Here is a 17,855-nt window from a genome sequence, read left to right on the forward strand (position 1 = left end):
ACACAGGTGAAAGGTCTGACACAGTGATTCTGGTAAAGACATTGCTTGCAAATCTGTCACGAAAAGGCTACACTTTGTTTACGGACAGATTCTACATGAGTCCAATACTTGCTTCAGAACTGGAAGCTACAAAAACTGCTCTTGTGGGAACAACAAGAAAATCTCGGCAGGGATTGCCTCGTGCTATAGAAGATCCGGACATTCAGCGAGGTGAACTTGTTTTTGGGCATAAAGGAAATATGTTAGCACTGTGTTGGAAGGACAAAAGAAAAGTGCATATGATAATTACAAGGCACACTGCTGAGATGGTCAGTTTCACTGATCAGAAAGGAAGACAGAAGTCAAAGCCAGCCTGTGTAGTGGACTACAATAAAAACAAGGTTGGTGTTGACTTATCAGATCAGCGATTTTCATACGGCGCATTTGAACGTCGAACTGTGAAGTGGTGGAGAAAGTTGGCATTCCATGTTATGCTAATGGTGATTGTAAATTCCTGAATATTGTACAATAAGGTTACTGGAAAACGCCTCACAACATCTCACTTCATGACAGTTATCTGTGCAGATCTTGCACAAAGCAAAGATCTTGAACCCCGACCTGGTCCATCTGGACCCTCAAGACTATCAACTGGAAATCATTTCCTGGAAAAGATTGAGACAGAAGTAGGTAAGAAACAGAAACAAAAACAGTGTGTAGTGTGCTCTCTGAGAGGAAAAAAACTTACTGGAAAAGTGTGGCGAAAAGACACAAGCTACCAGTGTAGTGAATGTAAAGTAGCATTGTGCAAAATGCCGTGCTTCAAAATTTACCACACAAAGAGCAAAATTGCATCCTACAATAGTTACAGGAAGTTACTGTAGATAAGACATACTGTATCCATCATAATTACAATTTTTGTGTAAAATAAAAAAAATTCCTTCTAGAAAATACAGTGAATATACCTTTGACCAATTTTTCCTTTTTTCAAAAACAATGCTATAATAATAACACTTGTCAAAAGTATGTATTAATTCAAGAGAAAGGTATTATATATGGTTTTAAACAAGAAAGTCTAGGTCTTTCAATAATAGTAATTTTATTGCTATAACTGAAACCTTTCCCGAGTTGTAGTAATTTAAAATACGTTAAAATCAGCCAGGCTTTATGGTAGACACCCGCGCGCAATGGCTCAGGAGCCAAAGTGTTAATGAAATACCTAACACGTGGATTTTCGTGATTAGAAACCTAAAGCAATGACGAGGATGTGCTCACTTATAAAATCAAATTGCTGTTGCCAAACTAGGCTTCAAGCAGCAAGCATTATGCTTCTACAATCTAACAGTAGTAAGCTTGTAACAAAGTGAAGTGCAGCCTTGCTGATTCAAAAAGAAACTTATTCTTCTTTTTGCAACAGGCACAAATAACTACTTATAGAACTGTACACAGCATTCATAAGTTATCTGAACTCCACAATGTATGAAATGATTTAGAACAGGGCCAGTCATGCCGCGCCAAACTTCAAACGTGCAGTATGTGTGTGCCGCACGTGTGCCGAGGCCTGTCGCTCTACTTTGCTCAGTCCTCCTCAGAAGATCTGAAACAGTGCCACATTTCATTTACTACTGCAGTGTGGCATTTTTTGTTTGGCACAATTCTCCGAGTTCGGCAGAATCGTGGTGTCATCACTGTTTATCTTTCTCTACTTGTTAGTAGATTAAAAGATGTTCGCAGGTCCAGTGGCTGTTTGGACAAAAGGAGGCAGTCTAGCGATCTATTGTCACAATCCTTTAAAACTGATGGGAATGGTGGAAGAGAGGGATGAGAACTCTCAATTCCCATAAGCATCATCAGGTACTGCTTATTTGCTGTGAAATGACATTACAGTATCATGCAGAAGAAATTTAGATGACAATGAAACAGGTAAAAATTATAATGATCAACAGATGGGATTCATTGTTCTTTGTGCTAAATCTGCAACATTGGAACACAAGAAGAAATTGGATGTGTAAATAGTAAAATTTCTGAAGTCGCACCCATTATACCACTTTCAGTTGCAGCTGTTTTCAGTGGAAATAAACAAAGAGCAAGGAGGCTTCATATGTTAATGCAAAGTACATCGGTTAAATTGAGCAGCATACTTGAAGCGATTTTTCGATTTAAATTTTCCTTTTGTTGAATCTGAATATCCAGAACGGATTGGAGATTTCACATTCTAAGCGGACTTGATTGTACACTGCCCACAGTGAGACACTGCAAAGTAACTTCTTTCCTATTTGATGGGGCTGTATTAAAAAAGAAAACTCCATTGTAGAAGGGCCACATTCTGACAAAGACAGTCCAGTTCTTGAAGCTCACTGGCATAAAAGAAACTGCGTCGTTTAGGGAATTCATTGTGACTTTGCAAGAACTACAAGGATAGTTTTGCAAAGGTTCTGAAGGACACTGTCAATCTTACATCTGTTTTTGAGACCATTTGTCGTTTCAGTTGAAAGTGCCCCTGTAACTGATTAACCTGCAAGGTAATTCCACCATGTGTAACTTGGGCCAGCAACTTCTGTTAATCAGTAAGATGAAAAACCAGTGCAAGTTGCAAATATTTTATTTTTCATACGACGACCAGTTTCTGGCCGAGACCCATTTTTTAAAATCTTCAGTAATGCCATTTTCGACTTTGTTATGTCGATTTGAAAATGGGTCTCGGTCCGAAACCAGTCATCGAGTGAAAAATAAAATATTTCCAACTTGGACTGGTTTTTTGTTCTATTGGATTCAAGTTTTAATGACAAATACAGTTTTCATTATTTCAATAATCAAAGGGCCTTGGAGTAAAATGATAGATATGACGACCTCTATATAAGAGTTTGGTACTTTTTGCAAGAAAAGACGATGGTTGGAACTTTAACAGTGGCAACTGTATATTTACAGCTCGTACAAAATAGATACGTGTTTCAAAGTTTTACTGACCTTCAAAGTAGTCACCAGCATTGTGTATAACCCGTTGCCAGCTATGTGGAAGTCGTAGGATACTCAGCTTGACAGTTTGAGCGACGCAGTCTGTTGCCCCACGAATTTGTAGCAGTTCTGAAGCGAATGCCGTGAAGTGTTTCCTTCAGTTTAGAAATGGAGTTGAACTCGAGAGGACTTAAGTCAGGGGAGTGCAGTAGGTGGTATAGCACTTAGCAGCCCCATCAGTCAAACAAATCAGTAACAGCTTGCACTGTACGTGCTTGAGTACTGTCCTGCAAAGCGATGATCAGGTCCTGCAGAAAGTGTCATCACTTCTGCCTCTATGCAGGTCGTAGGTTGTATTCCAAAAATGAACAGCGTAGAAACAGAAGTGATGACACTTTCTGCAGGAGCTGACCATCATTTTGCAGGACAGTACTCAAGCACGTACAGTGCAAGCTGTTACTGATTTGTTTGACTGATGGGGCTGCTAAGTGCTGTACCACCTACTGCACTCCCCTGACTTAAGCCCTCATGAGTTCAACTCTATTTCTAAACGGAAGGAAACACTTCACAGTATTCGCTTCAGAACTGCTACAAATTCATCACGCAATAGGCGATGCCACTCAAATTGTCAACACAACTGGCACTGTTAAGAGTATCCTACGGCTTCCATAGCACTGGCAACAGGTTATACAGAACACTGGTGACTACTTTGAAGGTCAGTAAAGCTTTGAAACACGTACCTATTTTGTATGAGCTGTAAATAAATAGTTGCCACTATTAAAGTTTCAACCCTCGTAGAGCAGATTGCTGAACCTGCATATTTATGAGAAAAATACTTCGAAGCTGCTTACAAAAGAATAGTTCCAGATGCTGTTAAATGTTGAAAAAGTTAATTTCAAGAGAAGTAGAGCAAGAAACTAAAAAGGGAGAGCCATAAAACAGTCACACACCAGAGAATCTGACACCTGTAGAGTCCAGTACACCCTCCCCACTCACCTTCTCACCGGTGGCCTCTGGCACACGCGACTCGATCTCTCGGAGTCGCTGCCGCAGCTGTGCGGGCTCGCGCCGTGCGAACATCCGGATTACCTCGGGGGTGCGGAAAGCCGAGCTGATGGCCGCCTGGGTCGCCTGTGGCAAAAGTTCTGAAAGTTAGCGCTGTTACGGCACTTCGGCCAAATAGAAAAATGTGAATGTCAGCTATAAATAACTTGAAAAGGTAACATATGTTAACGTTCCAGAAATGACTGTCATCCAGCCTCATACTGAGGAAAGTAACCTGCAATGCAAGGAGAAAAGGGAGACTATAGTTGAATGTCCTGTCAATAGTAAGGAGAATATGCTCTGACACATGAAGGATGGGGAAAGGAATTTGCCACATCCTTTAGAAGTGGACCATCCCGGCATTTATTTAAAATACTTTACTGAAACCACAGAAAACATAAACCTGGATGGTCAGATGGCAGCCAGTGGTTTGAAACTCCACTGGCTGTCCAACCTCTCCCTCTCGAATGCAAGTCCAGGGTCAGTGACTCGTCCACTGTGCTCAGCGTGAAGGCCGAATGTGACTCAGAAAACGAGGAAACTCTGAGACAGCACTGACTCTATGACAGGTTGAAGAAAGGCAAACCTACATTTACAGCATTTGTAGATTTAGAGAAATCTTTTAACAATGTGGACTGGAATACATTCTTCAAAACTTTGAAGGTAACAGGGATAAAATGAAGGGAGGGACAGGGTATTTAGAACTTTTACACAAACCATACTGTCTTTAACATAGTCAAAGGAAATGAAAGGGAAGTTGTAGTCGAAAAGGAAGTGAGACAGGGTTGTAGCCTATTCCGTGGTTATTTAATCTGTACACTGAACGAGCTGTGCAGGCAAACCAAGGAGAATTTTGGAATGGAAATTAATTTTCAGGAAAAGGAAATAAACACTTTGCCATTTTATGATGACACTGTTATTCTTTCGGAGATGGTTAACAACTCTGAAGAGTTAGTTGAAGTGTCTTGCAAAGAGATAAGGTGCACCTCAATAAAAGTCATAGAAGGATAATGGAATGCATACGGTGCAATCAAAAGGAAATAAGTTTAAGGTGGTAAAATGAAAGCTGCTGAGAGGCTTGTCATCCCATTGCCGGCTGAAGAAGGTGCGGTCCATGTTAGTGCACTGAGGCCACAAAGTCACCGCTAGAAGAACACGGGCACACGCCCACGTGACGACATAGCAAGCGTGCTACAACTGTCCACTGCACTATGCTGTGTTGAAAATAGTGAAATGGGGACCTCGAGAGAAGAGCAAAAGGGTGTAATGTGTTTTCTGACAGTGGAAGGAGAGCTGAGAATGGAAATTCACTGAAGAATGGCATAAGTATACACTGCATGTCCATTGCAAGGGTCAAGGTGTGGCACAAGGGATACGAGGAAGGACTGAGGGGAAGCTAAAACTGTGCCTGTATGTCTACAGCGGCGAGTGACGGAAAGGTTTTCCACATCACCTGGCCACGTTCGTTGCATCACAGCTTAACGCATACCTGTGCAGAGCAGACAAAGAGTCACACAACAATCTACAGTGAAGTTAACCCTTAAATACTATGGTCATTCACAGGAACACAATTACTATGGAGGGGTCTCACAGACCGCATTTTTCTATTTTATATATCGAACCAGAATTTTGCTGAATATATATAGTTTCTTGACTTGCAGCCATTCATTACACTTCTTAGAGGTGGCTTTTGTAGAAATTTAATTTTTTTTTTTAGACACTGCGGTATTTTAAACACTTCGACAATTAAAACAAAGCGAAATCTGGAGTATATTTTTATTTTATGAGTTACGAAAATAACAGCAAATAGTTAGCGCTCTACTCACACGTAGATTTTCATCAGAGGCATTATATTACAAATTGGCAATATAACTAGGTGGAAAAATCCAACATGACTTACGATAAATTGTGTGCGAAGTAAGCTTTCAGTTTACGACTCACTTTCCAATGTAGAGCGAATATTTCAGTCCATAAGTCTATGAATGGAGAAACTATGCCACCATTTTACTTCTAAAATTAAAAGTAAAAACTAAATACTTGTTCTCATGTGCCACTGAATCATACTATAGTCAATTTCCACCTGCAAACACTTCAGACAGACCTTCCTGGAACACTCCAAACAAATCGGAACACCACGCTGTTGACATGGATACCTAGTTTTCCTCTTCAGACGATGAGGGCAAAAGGTGCACATTTTTCGAATTATTCTTTCGGTGTCTGAGGCTCATCTTGCAAGTGAAGACATCTGTCTCACACAACACACGTTGCATAGAAGGCCCAGCTTTCCCCACCATGGAGAAACAGTAGCATGCAATAAAAACGCGGCACGCAAACACTATGGTACTTCTGTGAGACCTCTCAAAGCTAATAATTACGAAACAAAGAGCAGCAACAATGCAAGAATGCTGGCACGTGTAGCTTGACAGCCAATAGGAAGGTACATGGAAGAGTCCATTTGGCTTTGCAGGGGTGTGAGAAATATCTCGACACAAAAATTAGCAGCGGTCTGAGGGACGGTCGATAGTAGTTAAGGGTTAACAATATTATGAAAAGGAAAGTTGCTTCTAACCACGTAGTGGAGATGCTGAGTCACAGATAGGCACAGAGGCCAAGGCCACAGCTTCCAGAGGCTGCAGTCGTGTGTGTGTGTATGTGTGTGTGTGTGTGTGTGTGTGTGTGTGTGTTTGTGTGTGTGAGAGAGAGAGAGAGAGAGAGAGAGAGAGAGAGAGAGAGAGAGAGAGAGAAATCTGTTTTCGACAAAGGCCTTGTTGGCTGAAAGCTTATATTGTAAGTCTTTTTCTTCTGCCTATCTGTGCCTCAGCATCTCCCCTATATGATGACGCAACTTTCCTTTTCATAATAGTGTTAAATTCCACTGTTTAAAGTGAAATTAAATGTTTAAATAATGATAAAGGACTTTGCCAGATTATGTAAACCCATTTCGCTGTACAGTGTGTCGAATCTCAACACGATCTGCTACTTACTTTCCTCAAAAATCCACTTTTTACAAAACTTCAAAAGTGCATAATATTAATTATAAAAAGTTATACTTCTGGATTTATGGTCAGTTTATAATAAAAACATTCTGTAGAGGTTCTCGTGCAGTTTCCTCTTACTTTTTTTTTTAGTTGTTAAGTAAAGACTGAATTTTGGACCAAAGAGTTTAAAAACATGTTACATTAATGAATCTTTACAATTAAGATACAATGTTAGAAAGACATCACTATATTTAATACATGAGTAATGGAGTTGTACCCATTTTTAAGAGGTCACTGTAATTTGATCGAGGCACAGGAGTTACAAAAGAGGCAGTTCGATGGTGACGGTCAACCCTCAGTTCCATCTGAAGAATTCTGAAAGGAGTTTATGAGTTATAGAACTGAGACTTTTATATAACATATAGACAGAATAGAACAATTTTACTCAGAAAAAAAGTGGGAGTGTTCTGTCTTCAACTATCAATGATATAAATAATTTTGTAGTACAAGTGGGTGCTATTGAGCAATGTTGCTGATGCTGAAAGTGTTTTGTCCCAGGTGTTCCTTTTCTTCTGCACCAAGTGCATTTTGGGGGCAACATGTCATCAGCCGCACATAGAGCGTTTTGCTACTCTTCTGAACGTGACAGAACTCTAACGGCATCTGTCTGCTCCGAGCCTCAGATGGCATTAAAGAATGACTGACTCTGGTGCTTTTCGATCAATTTAATTATCGTGCAACTAATGTGCAACTGTAAAAAACTGAAATTGTAGGGATTAATAATTTACTAGAAAGCTCATGTTTCGTTTTTGATGTTGTGTGTGCTGCTCACAGTATTATAGAAAACCGTGTGGCAAGTCACATAGATCATTCTCCACATTTAATATCAGCAACTAACTGCATTCGGTTAACAGACAAAGCAATAATTAGTCATACTTGGAACGTTGACTACAATTGGTCTCCGAACTGTATTGTGTGCTGAATATGATAGGAAAATTTTAACGAACGGCAATAATTATTTCTTATGTGCAGGAACTATTACCAGAATATACCAATTTGTTAAATGACAATAGACTTATTTATCGTCACAGTACCTGACTCCCCCGACTCCTATGTCAACTCGGCCATTTGCATGATACGTCTCCTTTAATGTTTAACCAAATCTATGAGCTTCTTTCAAAATACTACTGTCAGCACACTCATGTTATTGCACCCCATGTTGAGTTTTACCCCGTGGTCTAGGGGTAGCGTCTTTGATTCATAATCAAAACGTCTTCGGTCCCGGTTTCGATCCCCGCCACTGCCTAAATTTTGATAAATAATCAGCATTGGCATAAGAAGTCAGCCTCATTCTGCCAATGGCCTTGTCAAAGAGGACGGAGGAGCGGATAGAGGTTCAGGGCACTCTCTTGTCCTAGGGGTGGGAAACTGCCCCTAAAGGCGGAAGAATCAGCAATGATCAACGACATGAGGATGCAGAAGGCAATGGAAACCACTGCATTAGACACGTAACGTGTATCCACAGGACATGTGGCCTGTAATTGAAGAAATGTCATTATGATCTCTCCATTGGCAAAAGATTCCGGAATAGTCCCCCATTCGGATCTCCGGGAGGGGACTGCCAAGGGGGAGGTTACCATGAGAAAAAGATTGGATAACCAACGAAGGGATAACGTTCTACGAGTCAGGGCGTGGAATGTCAGAAGCTTGAACGTGGTAGGGAAACAAGAAAATCTGAAAAGGGAAATGCAAAGGCTCAATCTAGATATAGTAGGGGTCAGTGAAGTGAAGTGGAAGGAAGACAAGGATTTCTGGTCAGATGAGTATCGGGTAATATCAACAGCAGCAGAAAATGGTATAACAGGTGTAGGATTCGTTATGAATAGGAAGATGGGGCAGAGGGTGTGTTAATGTGAACAGTTCAGTGACCGGATTGTTCTAATCAGAATCGACAGCAGACCAACACCGACAACGATAGTTCACGTATACATGCCGACATCGCAAGCTGAAGATGAACAGATAGAGAAAGTGTATGAGGGTATTGGAAGGGTAATGCAGTATGTAAAGGGGGACGAAAATCTAATAGTCATGGGCAACTGGAATGCAGTTGTAGGGGAAGGAGTAGAAGAAAAGGTTACAGGAGAATATGGGCTTGGGACAAGGAATGAAAGAGGAGAAAGAATAATTGAGTTCTGCAACAAGTTTCAGCTAGTAGTAGCAAATACCCTGTTCAAGAATCACAAGAGGAGGAGGTATACTTGGAAAAGGCCGGGAGATACGGGAAGATTTCAATTAGATTACATCATGGTCAGACAGAGATTCCGAAATCAGATACTGGATTGTAAGGCATACCCAGGAGCAGATATAGACTCAGATCACAATATAGTAGTGATGAAGAGTAGGCTGAAGTTAAAGACATTAGTCAGGAAGAATCAATACGCAAAGAAGTGGGATACGGAAGTACTAAGGAATGACAAGATACGTTTGAAGTTCTCTAACGGTATAGATACAGCAGTAAGGAATAGCGCAGTAGGCAGTACAGTTGAAGAGGAATGGACATCTCGAAAAAGGGCCATCACTGAAGTTGGGAAGGAAAACATAGGTACAAAGAAGGTAGCTGCAAAGAAACCATGGGTAACAGAAGATATACTTCAGTTGATTGATGAAAGGAGGAAGTACAAACATGTTCCGGGAAAATCAGGAATACAGAAATAAAAGTCGCTGAGGAATGAAATAAATAGGAAGTGCAGGGAAGCTAAGACGAAATGGCTGCAGGAAAAACGTGAAGACATCGAAAAAGATGTGATTGTCGGAAGGACAGATTCAGCATACAGGAAAGCCAAAACAACCTTTGGTGACATTGAAAGCAACGGTGGTAACATTAAGAGTGCAATGGGAATTCCACTGTTAAATGCAGAGGAGAGAGCAGATAGGTGGAAAGAATACATTGAAAGCTTCTATGAGGGTGAAGATGTGTCTGATGTGATAGAAGAAGAAACAGGAGTCGCTTTAGAAGAGATAGGGGATCCAGTATTAGAATCGGAATTTAAAAGAGCTTTGGAGGACTTACGGTCAAATAAGGCAGAAGGGATAGATAACATTCCATCAGAATTTCTAAAATCATTGGGGGAAGTGGCAACAAAACGACTATTCACGTTGGTGTATAGAATATATGAGTCTGGTGACATACCATCTGACTTTCGGAAAAGCATCATCCACACAATTCCGAAGACGGCAAGAGCTGACAAGTGCGAGAATTATCGCACAATCAGCTTAACAACTCATGCATCGAAGCTGCTTACAAGAATAATATACAGAAGAATGGAAAAGAAAATTGAGAATGCGCTAGGTGACGATCAGTTTGGCTTTAGGAAAAGTAAAGGGACGAGAGAGGCAATTCTGACGTTATGGCTAATAATGGAAGCAAGGCTAAAGAAGAATCAAGACACTTTCATAGGATTTGTCGACCTGGAAAAAGCATTCGACAATATAAAATGGTGCAAGCTGTTCGAGATTCTGAAAAAAGTAGGGGTAAGCTATAGGGAGAGACGGGTCATATACAATATGTACAACAACCAAGAGGGAATAATAAGAGTGGACGATCAAGAACGAAATGCTCGTATTAAGAAGGGTGTAAGACAAGGCTGTAGCCTTTTGCTCCTACTCTTCAATCTGTACATCGAGGAAGCAATGATGGAAATAAAAGAAAGGTTCAGGAGTGGAATTAAAATACAAGGTGAAAGGATTTCAATGATACGATTCGCTGATGACATTGCTATCCTGAGTGAAAGTGAAGAAGAATTAAATGATCTGCTGAACGGAATGAACAGTCTAATGAGTACACAGTATGGTTTGAGAGTAAATCGGAGAAAGACGAAGGTAATGAGAAGTAGTAGAAATGAGAACAGCGAGAAACTTAACATCAGGATTGATGGTCACGAAGTCAATGAAGTTAAGGAATTCTGCTACCTAGGCAGTAAAATAACCAATGACGGACGGAGCAAGGAGGACATCAAAAGAAGACTCGCTATGGCAAAAAAGGCATTTCTGGCCAAGAGAAGTCTATTAATATCAAATACCGGCCTTAATTTGAGGAAGAAATATCTGAGGATGTACGTCTGGAGTACAGCATTGTATGGTAGTGAAACATGGACTGTGGGAAAACCGGAACAGAAGAGAATCGAAGCATTTGAGTTGTGGTGCTATAGACGAATGTTGAAAATTAGGTGGACTGATAAGGTAAGGAATGAGGAGGTTCTGCGCAGAATCGGAGAGGAAAGGAATATGTGGAAAACACTGATAAGGAGAAGGGACAGGACGATAGGACATCTGCTAAGACATGAGGGAATGACTTCCATGGTACTAGAGGGAGCTGTAGAGGGCAAAAACTGCAGAGGAAGACAGAGATTGGAATACGTCAAGCAAATAATTGAGGACGTAGGTTGCAAGTGCTACTCTGAGATGAAGAGGTTAGCACAGGAAAGGAATTCGTGGCGGGCCGCATCAAACCAGTCAGTAGACTGATGACCAAAAAAAAAGGAAGCAACCACATCAATCCTATCGAGCACGGGACAGCTGAACTCCAGGGGTTAAGTCGCTGTCATCATTTTGTGTCCGATGCCCATAAAGAGCCGTATGCTGATCAGATGGTGAGAGATGCTACCATTTGATCATTTGTTCAGCTCCAGGTCGTGAGGTGCACGAGTGTGCCGTCCAGTGTGATAATCCATCCCTCTCTAGGTTTTATCTACTGCACAGCCATTCGAGGTGTCACGAGCTGCGGGTAACCAAATTGAGTCACGGCGTAAGGTATCGGCAATCCAAACCTCTCCCCTGCACCGAGCTTCAGATAGTTCACACAGGGAAATCACGGTCACAATAGTCCACAAACGATTGGAGTGTCAAGGCGGCCAGCTTCGGTCCCACTAGCAGCCGCTCCAACAAAGTAAACAGGCCAGTAAACGGCAATGTACGTGCTCCACACTCCCGTCCTGTCCTTACTGTTTCATTAATCGAGAGCACCCAGACTGCCCAAAATGCTGGGCTACCTGTCATAATTTCAACCAAAAAGGCCACACTGCTTCCGATTGCAATGCAAAAATTCAGCACAACAATCCTGATGCAGATATGGACGTAAACATTCTATCACCTATTTCTGTTATACCAAATGCTTTTCACTTATGTTACAGTTTTTCACCAAGTTGTACACATGAAAGTGGGTGTGGGACCGGTGGAAACCTTGTTAAACTTAGAAACTCATACAGACTTTGGCTCTCCTCTGTTTCTCCATGTGTCACGAAAATTAGTAAATTACAACAAACAGAGTATTCCTATGATCAGCCAATTCTCTGCCCCAGGGACCCGTAAGTCAGTGCTCTGGCCTTTTACATTTCTTGTTGTGGATAACGCACGTACGGAGAATCTTCTTGGATTAAATGTTTTTAAGTTGTTTGGTTTTACCATTTCCGACGAAGTGAATTTAGTGTCTCAACAAGTGCCATATACACAGTTATATGCATTATGTTCTGGGTTTTCCTCTCTGTTCTGTCCCGGATTGGAGTGTGCCAATACCTTTCAAGCGCACATTACCATGAAACCTTCTGCTTGGCCTCATTTTTTTTTTTTTTTTTTTTTTTGGGAGGGTGGGTGGGTGTGGGGGGGGGGGGGGGGGCAAGACAGATCTCCTGTGGCTCTCAGGGAACAAGTCAAAGGTGAATTCGACTGCCTCACATAATCTGACAATGTTCGGCTTATTACATCAAGTGAATGGTCTAACCTCTTAGTTACTCTTTTTTTCTGTCCTCCAAGTGGCCAGGTTGAAATATAATTTAGAAAAATGGCCCGGCTCGGACAATGATGTTATATGCCCAGTTGTCTCCTGTTCATAATACACGACGCACCAAGCAGCTTCCCAGCCGTCCTCGTCTCCTCGACCGACGCCTTCGTATGCGCGAGACTATACATCTACATCTACATCCGTACTCTGCAAGCCACCTGACGGTGTGTGGCGGAGGGTACCCTGAGTACTTCTATCAGTTCTCCCTTCTATTCCAGTCTAGTATTGTTCGTGGAAAGAAGGATTGTCAGTATGTTTCTGTGTGGGTTCTAATCTCTCTGATTTTATCCTCATGGTCTCTTCGCGAGATATAGGTAGGAGGGAGCAATATACTACTTGACTCCTCGGTGAAGCTATGTTCTCGAAACTTTAACAAAAGCCCGTACCGAGCTACTGAGCGTCTCTCCTGCAGAGTCTTCCACTGGAGTTTATCTATCATCTCCGTAACGCTTTCGCGATTACTAAATGATCCTGTAACTAAGCGCGCCGCTCTCCGTTGGATCTTCTCTATCTCTTCTATCAACCCTATCTGGTACGGATCCCACACTGCTGAGCAGTATTCAAGCAGTGGACGAACAAGCGTACTGTAACCTACTTCCTTTGTTTTCAGATTGAATTTTCTTAGGATTCTTCTAATGAATCTCAGTATGGCATCTGCTTTACCGACGATCAACTTTATATGATCATTCCATTTCAAATCACTCCTAATGCGTACTCCCAGATAATTTGTGGAATTAACTGCTTCCAGTTGCTGACCTGCTATTTTGTAGCTAAATGATAAGGGATCTTTCTTTCTATGTATTCGCAGCACATTACACTTGTCTACATTGAGATTCAATTGCCATTCCTTGCACCATGCGACAATTCACTGCAGATCCTCCTGCATTTCAGTACAATTTTCCATTGTTACAACTTCTCGATACACCACGGCATCATCTGTAAAAAGCCTCAGTGAACTTCCGATGTCATCCACAAGGTCATTTATATATATTGTGAATAGCAACGGTCCTATGACACTTTCCTGCGGCACACCTGAAATCACTCTTACTTCGGAAGACTTCTCTCCATTGAGAATGACACGCTGCGTTCTGTTATCTAGGAGCTCTTCAATCCAATCACACAATTGGTCTGATAGTCCATATGCTCTTACATTGTTCATTATACATAGATTTTGCCGGCTCCTTTCTGGACGCTTATTGGCTGCCGGTTGTCGATGCATATTCTCATTTTCCACGTGTTGTTTGTTGTCTTTCCACATCCGCAACTGCCACCATTGCAGCCTTGTCCAAAATATTTTCATTCAAAGGCCTGCCCACGACTTTAGTGTCAGACAATGGTGCACAATTTTCAATATCCGTCACATCCTTGCCCCAACATTTCATCCACAATCTACTGCAACTCTTTGTCCACTGTTGCCTTAGGTCGGTTTCTCTCCTTGTACCATTTCATGCCATTCAGCAACAAGAGTAGTGAAGCTACTCCAGGGGCGCCAGCCGAGGACACTGCTACACTTCCTGTGTCCCCCACCTGGATATCAACCCGTGCAGCAACTGCCCCTCTTCCTGCCAGGTGTGGCTGTCGGACATGCGGTTTTGTACATCGCCCTAAATGGATTCCAGCTGTCAATGCCAGAGGGCAGAAGTGGCATACCTGCGACATCCACACAGGGGATTCCGTTATCAGCGATTCTGTCACCTGTTGCCAAGCAACCACTGATAACAGTACCATCAGCATCACAAGCACTGTCACTAGACCCGATGCCTGAGGTCGATACGGAAACAGCCACTGTACAGTTTGACATGGGAAGGTGGGTGCAGAATGTGTCCACATTCGAAGCACTTCAGTCTGTACACTCCTGTTGCAGCAAACCACTTTAGCTGGAGGCCAGTGGGCAAGGAGGACAGCATGGATGTCTCAAGAATTCCTGGTCTCCCTAAGAGAGGAGGAACACAAGTTATGCATGCAGTTCCAAAATGTCGTACATATGGCGGTGTTATGCCATCCACAGAGAGTGGGTGGGGGGGGGGGGGGCGGGAGGGGGGGGGCATGTTTTTGTGTGTGTGTGTGTGTGTGTGTGTGTGTGTGTGTGTGTGTGTGTGTGTGTGTGTGAGCCGTTTTGTACTTATACCTGATTACAGCAGAGACATTAAAGTAGCAGATGCGTTTTGCTATTTGGGCTGCAAAATAACTGACGAATACCGAAGAGGAGAGTATACAAAATACATACTGGTAATTGCAAGGAAACTACACTCCTGGAAATTGAAATAAGAACACCGTGAATTCATTGTCCCAGGAAGGGGAAACTTTATTGACACATACCTGGGGTCAGATACATCACATGATCACACTGACAGAACCACAGGCACATAGACACAGGCAACAGAGCATGCACAATGTCGGCACTAGTACAGTGTATATCCACCTTTCGCAGCAATGCAGGCTGCTATTCTCCCATGGAGACGATCGTAGAGATGCTGGATGTAGTCCTGTGGAACGGCTTGCCATGCCATTTCCACCTGGCGCCTCAGTTGGACCAGCGTTCGTGCTGGACGTGCAGACCGCGTGAGACGACGCTTCATCCAGTCCCAAACATGCTCAATGGGGGACAGATCCGGAGATCTTGCTGGCCAGGGTAGTTGACTTACACCTTCTAGAGCACGTTGGGTGGCACGGGATACATGCGGACGTGCATTGTCCTGTTGGAACAGCAAGTTCCCTTGCCGGTCTAGGAATGGTAGAACGATGGGTTCGATGACGGTTTGGATGTACCGTGCACTATTCAGTGTCCCCTCGACGATCACCAGTGATGTACGGCCAGTGTAGAAGATCGCTCCCCACACCATGATGCCGGGTGTTGGCCCTGTGTGCCTCGGTCGTATGCAGTCCTCATTGTGGCGCTCACCTGCACGGCGCCAAACACGCATACGACCATCATTGGCACCAAGGCAGAAGCGACTCTCATCGCTGAAGACAACACGTCTCCATTCGTCCCTCCATTCACGCCTGTCGCGACACCACTGGAGGCGGGCTGCACGATGTTGGGGCGTGAGCGGAAGACGGCCTAACGGTGTGCGGGACCGTAGCCCAGCTTCATGGAGACGGTTGCGAATGGTCCTCGCCGATACCCCAGGAGCAACAGTGTCCCTAATTTGCTGGGAAGTGGCGGTGCGGTCCCCTACGGCACTGCGTAGGATCCTACGGTCTTGGCGTGCATCCGTGCGTCGCTGCGGTCCGGTCCCAGGTCGACGGGCACGTGCACCTTCCGCCGACCACTGGCGACAACATCGATGTACTGTGGAGACCTCACGCCCCACGTGTTGAGCAATTCGGCGGTACGTCCACCCGGCCTCCCGCATGCCCACTATACACCCTCGCTCAAAGTCCGTCAACTGCACATACGGTTCACGTCCACGCTGTCGCGGCATGCTACCAGTGTTAAAGACTGCGATGGAGCTCCGTATGCCATGGCAAACTGGCTGACACTGACGGCGGCGGTGCACAAATGCTGCGCAGCTAGCGCCATTCGACGGCCAACACTGCGGTTCCTGGTGTGTCCGCTGTGCCGTGCGCGTGATCACTGCTTGTACAGACCTCTCGCAGTGTCCGGAGCAAGTATGGTGGGTCTGACACACCGGTGTCAATGTGTTCTTTTTTCCATTTCCAGGAGTGTATTTTTGTAAAAGAGTAATTTGTTAACGTTTAATACAAATTCGGGTGTTAAGAAGTATTTTCTGATGGTATTTGTCTGGAATGTACCATCGTACTGCAGTTAAATGTGAACAATAAGGAATTAAAACAAGAAGAGAACAGAAGCTTTTGAAATGTGGTGCTATAGAAGAATGCTCGAGATTATGTGGGAATACTGAACAACAAATGAGGATACGCTGAATGAAATTGGGGCAAAACAAATTTATGGTGCGTCCTGATTAAAAGAAGGGATAGCTTGATAGGATACATTCTGAGACACCAAGGAACTGTTAATTTAGTACTGGAGGGAAGTGTGTGTGACAAAAATTGCAGACAGCAACCAAGGGATGAATACAATAAGCAGGTTCACACAGATGTCGGTTGCAGTACTTATGTTAACATGCAGAGGCACCCATAGTACAGGCTAGTAAGGAGAGCTGCATCAAACTGACCTTTGGACTGGAAAAGGCAACAACAACAAAAACATATTCAGTATTCAGCTTATTCACCATTGACCACTTACAGCGGAATAGGTCTGAACATTAAATATACATTTAACAATAATTTTACAGTAAAGTTTTTACAATTTAATTCCTTTTCTTTTAGGAATATTCTTATATACTAATGTCAATGATTATTTCAAAATATTCAGTTATCTTATAAAATGGGTGATTGAGTAACCAGTCATAAATCTTACGTTTGAAAATATTACTGTTCAGTGACCGAGCAGATGCTGGAAGTTTATTGAAGAGTTTTAAACTCATTATTTTGTGCGAGTTTGCAGTCTTTGTAAGTCTGTGTCTTTGTATGTCGGAGTCCAGTTTGCCTCTGGTGTTGTGGGGATGTATGTTCTCTCTGGTCTCTAACTCATTTAAGTTGCTTTTGACATAAAGCAGTGCTGTGTAGATGTATAGATTCACAACAGTTAATATCATGTGCTTGATAAAGAGGGGGCGGCAGTGTTCCTTGGGCTTAACTTTGCTCATTATTCAGATTACTTTCTTTTTTTAATTTTCAGAATTTCACTGACAAAGCAAGAATGTCCCCATAACAATATGCCATAGGAAATGTGTGATTGAAACAGGCCAAAATATACCACCTTTAGATACTCATCAGTGACTACATCTATCAGTCTCCAGATGAGATAACACACTCTTGCTATTCTCTTGCAGATATGGCTAATGTGTTCATCCCAGTTTAATTTTGAATCAATGTGGAATCCTAACAATTTTACTGATTTGCTTTCAACAGCTGTAGTTAAACCCAGAATTAGTTCTTGTGTTTTATCAGGATTACATAGGAGTTCATTAGAAGAAAACCAATTCATTACTAGTTCTAGATTTTCCTGTGTTGCCTGATGCAGTTCTGTTGTGTCACGG

At 42.7% G+C, this 17,855-nt stretch overlaps 1 protein-coding gene across 2 annotated transcripts in view; it reads right to left on the reverse strand.

Moving 5' to 3' along the window:
• The window catches only part of LOC124720409 (protein LZIC-like), a 73,386-nt gene that overhangs the window by 33,260 nt on the left and 22,271 nt on the right, over positions 1-17,855 (reverse strand). For both annotated transcript variants that reach the window (XM_047245759.1, XM_047245758.1), the window contains one exon: positions 3,928-4,062. In XM_047245759.1, coding sequence (XP_047101715.1) covers positions 3,928-4,062 — 135 coding nt within the window. The remainder of the gene's footprint in view (positions 1-3,927; positions 4,063-17,855) is intronic.

Source organism: Schistocerca piceifrons, chromosome 11 (assembly GCF_021461385.2).
Source record: "Schistocerca piceifrons isolate TAMUIC-IGC-003096 chromosome 11, iqSchPice1.1, whole genome shotgun sequence".
Classification (NCBI taxonomy): Eukaryota; Metazoa; Arthropoda; class Insecta; order Orthoptera; family Acrididae; genus Schistocerca; species Schistocerca piceifrons.